General features: G+C 48.0%; 1 protein-coding gene across 1 annotated transcript in view; it reads right to left on the bottom strand.

The window, feature by feature from the left end:
• Positions 1 to 2,498: 2,498 nt before the first annotated feature.
• The window catches only part of PROK2 (prokineticin 2), a 154,760-nt gene continuing 146,881 nt past the window's right edge, over positions 2,499 to 10,377 (bottom strand). Inside the window, exons 2-3 of the mRNA XM_009646001.2 lie at positions 6,688 to 6,829; positions 2,499 to 3,341 (exon numbers count right to left, since the gene is read on the bottom strand). Coding sequence (XP_009644296.2) covers positions 3,216 to 3,341; positions 6,688 to 6,829 — 268 coding nt within the window. The 3' untranslated portion in view covers positions 2,499 to 3,215. The remainder of the gene's footprint in view (positions 3,342 to 6,687; positions 6,830 to 10,377) is intronic.

The following is a 10,377-nucleotide window of genomic DNA, read 5'->3' as shown; positions in this document are numbered from 1 at the left end:
GCAAAGTGTTTAAACCAGGCTCTCTCTTAACAAGCGATGCGTACCGGAGGATGAGGCTTCTCCCTTTCACGAGGATGTCTCCAGGGCTGCAAGAGTTTTGCTCTCTTTTCTCGTCTGATTTCTCCTGCAAGGTCTGCCCCCTTCCCTTCCTCCCAGGCTGGCGAGGAAGCTGTTCCTGGCCTGGGATTATTGCCAGGGTGATGCTGAGGCAACCTGAGCAGCACAGGGGGCTACGGAAAACCTTTCATGGCAGAGCTGGCTAGAGGCTGGCCACCTTCTCCATCGGTCACATTGAGTCAAGTTTGCTGTACCCCTCAAGTCAAAAGCTGGCTCAAGGGAAAAGCAGAGGGGCGTGCATGTCCATTTACATTTTGAAATACTTCTTGTGGTCACTGGCTTACCTATTATCCCTGTAAAGCAAAGGTAAAGAGGTTCCCCCCCGGCAACTGCAGAAAGAAATTAAAGCAACTTTGCAGACGTGCTTGGGTTCAGAAATCTCCCCTAGGGTGGGAGAAAAGATAATTGATTAGGACAGAGTTTAGGAAAGAATTGGGATGCAAAAGCTTAATCTTCCTTCCAAAATGATCTCTCAAATCAACTAACCTTCATTGTGAGTGTCAATTAATGAGAATTAAATTGCTAAAAGGGGAATCATCGTAATAATGATTGCCAAGTGAATATAGCGGGGATGTAGGACAGGGAGGTTTTGCCTTTAGCTCTTCTACACCAGCAGCAGGGAAGGTATGGAGGAGTCCCTGGAGAGCAACTGTAGGGTAACATCTCTCCCAAAGAAGCACCTTCCTAGTGCCCTGTCCAGGAGCGTCTGCAGGACACGAGTACTTCGACCTCCGGTACATGGTGCAAACTTTGAACTCGTGTAATTGGGGCTGTTCTCATTACCCAGATAAATGCCTAATCCCACAAGTTAATTGGCACAAATTACAACTACAGAGTTGCTCTGCTCTTGTCTGATAAACTCTCCGAGGAGTTCGGTTTGGCAGGTCTGAGACAGTCATCGGATATAATTTTCCACTCACTTAGAATGATATAAACCAGGGTTATTACCTTCAGTGGAGTCACTGGTGATTTATGCCAGCAGGAGATGAGAAGCAGGGCTGGTGTTTCCTGCTTCGCTTCATCGTTTTGAGCACCATGACAATGTGCTTTGGAAAAAAAGAATGGAGCAAGAGATGGAACACGTACGCGTTTGGGCTGCTTCTATTTTCCTTCTTGATTTTCCCTTTGAGTGTGAATTGCAGTCCATGGTACTAAACTAATTTTATATTGATAGACATGGACATGAAAGCAACCCCCAGGCTCCCAGAGCGTTCCTCCTCTGCAGACTGAGACTGTGTGGGTGCACGGGGTGTTTGGGGTCACTATTAAGTCACATGGTAGGATCAGGTTTGGGGGTTTATTTTTAGATCCAGGTTATGGGAATTTCTGTGGTGCTCACAGGTTACTGCATTAGCGTGGGAATGAGCTGGTCTTTCACCAGCACGTTCCAGCCCTTTGGGTTAGAATTGAGCTCCTCTAAGGCTTCAGATCTAATACAGGCACTTTGCTCCTGATCACATTATAAAATTACCAACTGGTGGCACCTCAGACTTCTTTTTTTCTTTTTTTTCCTACAAGAACTGAATCTGCCGTCACTTGCAGAGCTGCTGCATCACCACTCTGAAGGGTGAAGCAAAATACATCGGCTTTGGAGCAGGAGTCCTGGGGCTGGGCTGTTTAGAGTGGGGAGGATGCAATCCTGCCTCTCAAGACACACATCTGCAAGGATCTGGCCAAAGAGCAGATCCAGTTATTCCGTTCTGTCTCTTCAGGGAGGCTGTGGAGCCCAGTGGAAGGTACCTGGTAAACTCACTGAGCCATTTTGCATCTTCTCTAATACAGGTGTTTGCTTTAATACAAGTGTGCTAACTTCTTCCAAACCCCTCACCATCATCAGCAGCAAAGCACTGATTGTTGAATGATGAATGACTTCACTTTTCCAGTTCCAGCATATGTTTGCACGTCTGAGAGCAAGAAATGTGTGAAACTCACACCAACTATTGGAATTCCGGCTCCAGGGACTGACAAGTAAATATGAAGTCACACAGTATTTCATAGAAAACCCACAAATTATATGTTTGCCAGGTTAAAGTTGATTCTTTGAGGCATGTGCCAAGAAAAACCTCTCGTATTAGCTACACCAACATTCCTCCATCGTCTAAGACTGCAGCTTGGTTGAGGAGTTCATGCCTTGTAAACTGCTGCGCTTCCCTAAAAGCAGCCAGAGGCGTATAATCTTTTCCTAAGCTACCCATAAGGAGCTCGGCTAGCTTGGGTGAATCAAGTGCATGGTAACAGATTACACTGAATAAAAATGGAAAACCACAATGACAAAATAATGTTATAATATTAAAATAAATCAAATCATATACTGCCATTATTCTGATACAGAATTTTTACACAGCAAATTTGATACATATACAGGAAGTCAGGCAGCCCATTACAATAAACTTCAGGGTTCCTTTTTTAATATAAACTACATCTTAATACATAGTTCGAGATGATCAGGTAGTTTTACACCAACTCAGGTAACAACAGCTTCTTCTCATCTTAGGATACTAAAATAACAAAATCTTTTAATGCTTTGAATATTGAAATGCTTTGGTTCCACCTGCCACTTTAAAAAAGTGTAGAAGCTACATCTATTGGTTAAACTTTCACCCTAGAGATGTGCCTAACTTACAAATACAGTTATATTAATAAAGATATGAAATGTAATGTAAATACATTTTTTTGGCTATCGTCATATGCTTCACACTATGCAATTATTCAACTCTCGGTTCGATTCAGGCGTTCCAAAGCATGAAAACGTGGCCAACATTTTCCCAAATCGACAATAATCTTGGATGTTTTCATTCCGGGGTTAAGCTGGAACCATGAAGACCATGAGAGGCTTCAGAAATCGTTAAGCTCCTGCCCTCAGAAAGCAGTGTTGCTTTAGCAGATGTCATTCCGCTCACCCCAAAAATGAAAGCATCTGCCATCGTGAGTCCCTCCCGAAAACCTTGGCCGCTACAGCACAGCATCTCATCTTCAGTTTTAATGTTGGTGAGGCAGGGAGGTACGGTAAAGGGATTCCCCTGGCAAGTACCTTGTTTGTCACAATAACAAGAAAAAGAATACATCGAGTAGCTCTTTCTAGCGCAGCATAGCTCCTGCTAAAAAAAGACGTCTTCTTTTCTGAAGTCTGGTAAACATTTGAATTTGCTGGGAGAAGTCCGTATGCAGGCCAGGCTGGGGAGGCACGGGCAGGTGTGGTGCATCCGCCGCCCGGAGAAGGGAACCTGGGGGCAAAGAGCACAGACATCAGGGACAGGGACCTCAGGCGACGGTGCTTGGGATGGATGGATTCGGATGGAGAGCAGGGATACGGGGAACTCTGCCCGCTTCCCTCCACAGCAGCAGATCCCCACAAGCTGCAGCACAGGGGCCAGAGAGCAGATGGCAAAGCCAACCCCGTTGCATTTCAGTTAAGAGCAAAACGCAATGGTCCACGTTGTGCTGTAAATCTACATCTGTGACACATCTTCTCCATTTATTCCCATTTCATAAAGGCATCTCTCGTGGAACTACACTGACTCTTAGCATCATGTTTTGCGGTGTTCTCTGTGCGGGGGTTTTGGCTTGCCCCCGATTCCTGCATTGCTGTGCGGGACAGAGCAGCCTGCCAGCCGCGTAGCAGGACCCGGGAACTGCAGGATCCCATGGTAATTCAGGGATCTCTGGAGGTCATCTCGCCTGACCTCCTTTTGAGCGGGATCCCCTCACCCCAGGGCAGCGGCTTCTCATTTCATCCCACCCTCCTCCAGCACGCTGTGTTGCAGGGAGCACACATATGGACTGCATTAAACAAATTGAATTGCGCCACAACACTGACATTCTTTAACAACTTGACTACAAGCTCCATCTTTTACAGGAGCCGTGCCTCCACCAGGCTGTGAGCCGAGCGGGACAGCCCTGTGGGATGGCGTGGCTGGGAGCCCCGGTGCTGCGGCCAGCAGCGTGCACTGAGCATCCGTCGGGATGCAGCGAGGGAAGCACAGAGGTACACAGCCACTGCTGCCAGCCAGCCAGGCAGCCCCAATTCCCTCATTTCTTGATTTCTGGGCATTTTGAGCCTGTAATTTTAATATTCTGAGATTGCTTTGCATTAGCATTCAATTTTTTCTCCTTAAGAAAGTTGAAGGGTGAAAGTCCCACATGTTCCCCCGTGCACCATGCCAAGGACCTGCCTGACTCCAGTGACACCCCGCCGGGCACGGGGGGTGAGTGGGGGGCTCACATCACCGGCAATGCCCTGGGCCAGCGCCAGCCCCCTGCCCGGCACCATCTGAAGAGTGGCCCCAGAGCTTGGGACACCATGGGCTCTCCCACCCCATCCCCCACAGCCCCCTGAGCGGAGAGGCCACCGATCACAGGTGCCGGGGACTCCCTGTGGGAATCACACCTCTTGGGTGCCCACGCACAGCACTGCAGAAAAACCTAAAATCTGAGCTCCTTGGGCTGGTAAGGCTGACTCAGAGGCACCTCTCAGCCCTCTGACAGCTCAAGTAATTTATTCAAGACGTTACATTTGCTGCGAGGAAACGTTCGTTTCATCAGGACTCCCACGCTGAAGATGTGGCTTAATAACGCACCTGGCTGGGGACAGGGAATGGGTGACAGCTCTGCAGGACGGGCGCTTTGCTGGGGTGTGCAGCTTCTGCCTGTGCAGGCAGAGCCCACATGCCTGGAGCTGATGCTGGCGATGCCGGCTGAGCCGGTGCGTGCTATGCCACGCTGTGCGCCCGGCACCAGGTTTTAATGAGCATGGGGCAATGGGATTTTGGAGGTGAAAAGGAAAGAAGGGAGCTCCTGGGAGAGATGTGGGGGTTATGTGCAAAGGTGCACGGTGGCAGCAAAGCCACCCCTGTGCTGCCAGCTCTGTTTGCTGAGCCACCAACACCTCACCCTGCCTCTGCAATGCCAGCCAAGATTGTCAACGGCATCAAGCCAACGCCATCTAGTTGCTGAGAAGAAAACTAGAAGGTGGAAACCCAACCACCAGCCATCTCCTCCAGGGCATCTCCAGGTCCCTCAGGAGGTCCCCGAGGCAGTGGCGTGGCCATGGTGGTGCCTGCTTTGTACCTGACCTGCAGGCAAATGAAAGGTGTTGATGCGGAGGGCAATTGCCCTCTCAGCTGCCCCCTACCCAAATATGTAGGGGAGAGGAACCATTAAGCAAACTCGCCATCCTTAAAAATACCTAATTCCACATGCTACAGTAAATCAATTTGCTCTGTGTTTGTTGTGAAGAGCAGCAGGGCGAGGAATCTAAATCTAAAATTAACCTCATAAAGCTTATAAACATCAGTGACTATGACCGCAAGTCTGGGGTGGACAGGCATCTTCTCTGATTGTAATTATGTGGGCAATTAGCTTAAAATGTATCAGACAGTATAAATTACCACCCAACAGCAATAAGCTCATAAAAAACCTAGAAGAATATTTCTCCTATCCTGAGACTCCTGTTAATGTAAAGAGTTGTTCCAAGAAAAACCTGCTGTGTTACATAGTAAAAAAGATAATTTGGTCCCCAATATCACAGCAGAATATTTAAAAATTTAACTGTAATAGAACAGAGCCTTGCAGTTCCTAAAAAACAGAAAACAAGCCATAGATACTAAGCTGAGAAGCCAGGCATTAGATGAGATGGTGCGAGGGGCAGCTAACCAGCTGCACATTTATAACCAAAATTTATTGCTGTGATACCTTTCACATGTGATGACTCTTGGGCCATGAGGATGACTCTGATGACCACCTTCTCTCAAGCTCCTTGGTAACATCCCATTCCATCTTTTGTAGGCAGATTGAAATATTTATAAACAAACTGCCTTCTTCATAGACCTTATTATACACACAATTACATAACCTTAAATAAATGTATTTGTTAATATCATATTGATAGTATAATGTATCATGTAATAAAATACTAATGTGTAACTAGTGTTATATATGTGTGTGTGTGTATGTATCCGTACATATATATTGGAAATTAATAGGTAGAACAGAAGCAAAGACCGCCTGCGCTGAGTTTGCCCCAGTACAAGCGCGTGCCACCACTTTCTCCGTGGCTTTTGAAGGCACCAGTGGCTCTCAGCCTCTGGAGCACAACTGGACCATGCTGCAGGGATGGACCAAGGTGTCCCAGCACTGGCTGGTGACATTTTTATGCTTGTGATGGGGTCTGGGCCAGTTCCACTGAGGTCGGTGGTGTTTGCTACGCTTCTGCTCACACGCACAGGCATTGGCAGGGTTGGGCTTGGGAACTGCTAAGGCTGTTCTGGATCGCATTATGAAGCAAAACAGCAACAACAAACTAATAAGAAGACAATCTGGAAAGCACGTATTACTTTCCTCCTCGGGTTCTCTTCAGCATAATTCTGACAGTAATGTATTTCCTGACGTAGGTACCTTCAGTGCCGTTTCCATACAGATGCAAATGGCTGGGTATCGGAACGCACGGGATGTTTCCCCGCCTTCTCACCATGTACAGTTTTTATGCAATGTGACGTACAGCGCAGTATATTCCTGTTTCTTTCTGCCCTGCCAGCTCCGGTCCCTCAATCCCCTCCCCGGTGACATACTCACTCGGTGACTCAAAGGATGGCATTCCTCTCCCAAATTTCCCATCGGCGTGCACATTCGCAGGCTGCGGATCCAGAGGCTAACCGCACAGCACATCCCTCCTCCGCACTGCTGGTCTCGGTCGCAGGCCTGGAGTTCAATACAGCATTAGGCAAATAAAATTAATAATAAATATATTGCAGAAATAGAACGGATCAGGTGCTCAAGAGCTGCCTCTGACACCCCACAAGTTATCACGGCTCATTAAGGCTGAATAACAAGATTTAAGGCTGATTCGCAATACTTGTATCTCCCTTGGGTCTGAACATACAGGCTCCCGGCACATTTCAGAGCTGAGCCCAAGGTGTTTAAAGCCACGACCACATACGGAGCTGCTCAGGGCTGGATCCGGGACTGTCAGTGATTTACAGTCCCAGCGTCTGAGCACTGATGGACCGTGGCACGTCCCACTCTGCTTTCCCAGATCGGAGCCTGGGTGAGCTCAGGCAGGTGCAAGAACCAAGTGCACCGAACAGTCAGGAATCCTGTCCTATGGAGAAGCTAAGATAGGAAATGATCCATTAATTTAAAGACTTTCAAGTAACTATTCCTTCTAGTTTCTTATGATAATATCTTATGGTTGAGCGCCTTTGCAAAGGCAAGACTGCACGATAGTTTTATTAGAGAAGTCCAAGTGGAAATAGCTAAAATAGAAGTTTAAATAGGGATTCTGTGGTTGTTATCTAGAATTACATTAACTAAAAAGGTCTTACGTGTGTAATAGAAAAAGCTTTGCATAAGTGTCCGCACCCAAGAAAACGCTGTGGTAGCATTGCCCCTGCAAGGGCAGGGGGGGAGTGGAGAGGGGGTGGTAAATCAGCCGCTTTTACCCAATATATTTTTTGGCTTAGATAAGCACAAACCAAAATACAAACTATCGGGTGCATTTTAAAAACCAGAAACCATGAGGAGCAATTGACGTGTTAGAGTTTGGAAACAGGTTACTGCACAACTTTGGCTTATTTTTTTAACCAAAAGCTTGTCAGACTTTTTACTGTATAAATTTAATGCAAAACCCAGTCTCCTTTCTCCAACAAGAAATTCTGATTACACCTCAAAGGTAAACTTAATTAACTCCCTTCCCTTTTGATGTCTGACAGTAGGAGTGATAGACCAAAGGCACTGGTCAGCAGTACATAAACAGGCAACTTGTACAAATGTACATAAAAGATGATAACAGCTCTGGGTGAGCCTGAATATCGGAACAAACATTCGCTTGAGGAAAAGAGCTTACAGATCTTACCTTGGGATTTACACGATAAATGCCATTAGACTGTACTGTGCTGGGTAAACATTACACTAGTTTAACTAGCAGAAGCCAGATCAAAATATGTATTTACAGATCAGCCAGTAATTTAGGAAAAAGCTGTTGCATTAGGGTCAAGCCGTTAAATAGTGTGTGTAACCCAAACGGCTAGCGCTCCTCCTAAACACACATTTAACGAAGCCGACAGCTCTATGCTACAGGTGAGCCCGAGCACACAGGGTATTTACTTATAAGACTGTATTATAAGGCGTATAATATGGCCATAAAACTACAACTACAGCCTGCCAGGTAGATACTGTTTGCTTCCTAACCTCTCTCTTAAAAAAAAAAAAAAAAGCGCTGTAATGGTCCAGTTTTACCCCAGTCACAAAAAAACTTCAGGTCCAGTGATTTTGGCTGCCCCAGCACGCCGGCATCCACTGCTCAGCTGGAGTCACAGGCTCTGCTATTCCTCACCAGCCAGCTCCTGATCCCCTTTTTATCTCGGTTGTATCCAAACCCCTATCATGCGTTTCCGTGGGACTGGTCCTGGAGTAAAATACCACTCAGCCAACAGGTTACCAACAGGTCTGAGTGCGCCCTAGCCAGCAAGGGTATCTACAACACTGCCCTGTGCAATTTCTTTTTAAAACTCACATGCGCGTCTATACATCTGGCAGAACTTTTAAGGCTCCCTTTCCAAAAATGTATGACAAGTTTCGAAAATATTCAACCCAAATGCTCCTGCCCACACCTTATCTCCAGTGTGCAATTCATACTGCTACTCCTAATATTCACAGGATGCAAAGGACATTCCTCTTCAGCACCCCATTTAAACAGAGTTTTGTGGAAAATTCGTCTCGAGGAAAAAGTCCTGGGTGAAATGCCAGCTCAAAGCCAACCGAAGTCAGCACACAAACCACGGCTGCAGTGAGGAAGGTTTGCATCGGGTCCTTAAATTGCAAAGGAAAAGCACCTTTCAGGCTCAGAGGAGGGGGACAGGAACACCCCCATCAGCTCTCGTCTGAGATTTGCCCGTTCATCAGAAGCCAAAAATGCATCAAAGTGGTTTAAGCAGAAATGCCCTGCAATAGTTATTAAAGTAACATTTTCTGGTTCTAATCTATTTTTATTTTTTGAATCTGCTTTGTCCTTCATCTATTACTCAGTGCTTCACAATTACTTTATTTAATGGATTAATTATGCTTTAAAGGTGTAGCCACAACTCTAAAACCAGACTTCTATAAACTGGTCCTCCGTTGCTAGAAATATTTCTACTTTAAAAGGAAAAAATCTCAAACATTAAAAAATTCCTTCACACTCTCTGCTCAGAAAACCAATCAGTCCTGGGGACCGATCTGACCTCCAGAGGAATGCCAAGAGCCGTTTCAGGGGCTTCAGTGAAGTCCGGACGGGAAGCCTGGACAGCCATGGGGTAACCCGCTGCTGCGAGAGCAACTTCTGAGGGTTACAAAAGACATGGAAGCGCTCGAAGGAATGCAAGCACTGGCTTATTAATCCAAAGCAAACGCTTAAAAAAAAAAAAAAAATCATTTAAGAGTGATGCAACGCTTTGGGTTAAATAACGTCTCTGGAAAAAAAATGTGTTTTCACAACCAAAGTAAATCTCAAGCCTGAAAATGACAACGACAACAGAGAACTCATTTGCGATGGGTGGCTATTGAGGGGGAAAAGCAGCACAGTCATACTCAAAAAAACCCCCAAAGCGGCGTTTTGCGGTGGTGGCAGTGCCGGTGCCTGCCCCGCGGGCGGTAGGACCGGAGGAACGCGGGGAGCAGAAGCGGGAGGTGCGGGGCCCCGACCCGGGCCCTCCCGGGGCAGGTTTGGGGGCTGCACCCCCCTCCAGCCCCGGAGAAGCAGTGGGAGCCCCTGGACGCTCACGGAGCAGCCCGGAGACCCCCGCCGAGGCCAGGCATCCCTCACCCCGAAGGGACAGAGCCCGCACCGTGGCACCCCTCACCCCAGAGGGACAGAGCCCGCACCGTGGCACCCCTCACCCCAGAGGTCCTGGTACCAGCCACCGCAGAGAGACGCCCCGTGTCCCAGCATCACTCACCCCAGAGAGACCCCCAGTGTCCCAGCATCACTCACCGCAGAGAGACCCCCAGGCTCTGGCACCACTTACTCCAGAGAGAGCCCCAGCTCCGGGCACCCCTCACCCCAGAGAGACCCCCGCGTCCTGGCACCGCTTACCCCGGACAGACAGACCCCCGAGCCCTGGCATCTCTCGTCCCCTCCCTTCTCCGTCCTGGCATCGCTCATCCCGGACAGACCCCAGGTCCCGGCAGCGCTCACCCCCAGAGCGCCCCCCAGCTCCGGGCACCCCTCAGCGGGCTCCCCGATCCCCTGGCATCGCTTATCCCGGCGCGCCCCGTCCCGCCATCGCT

This window comes from Egretta garzetta, unplaced genomic scaffold (genome assembly GCF_000687185.1).
Source record: "Egretta garzetta isolate BGI_Z169 unplaced genomic scaffold, ASM68718v1 scaffold228, whole genome shotgun sequence".
NCBI classification, from domain to species: Eukaryota; Metazoa; Chordata; class Aves; order Pelecaniformes; family Ardeidae; genus Egretta; species Egretta garzetta.
This window is presented reverse-complemented; position numbering and strand designations above follow the sequence as displayed.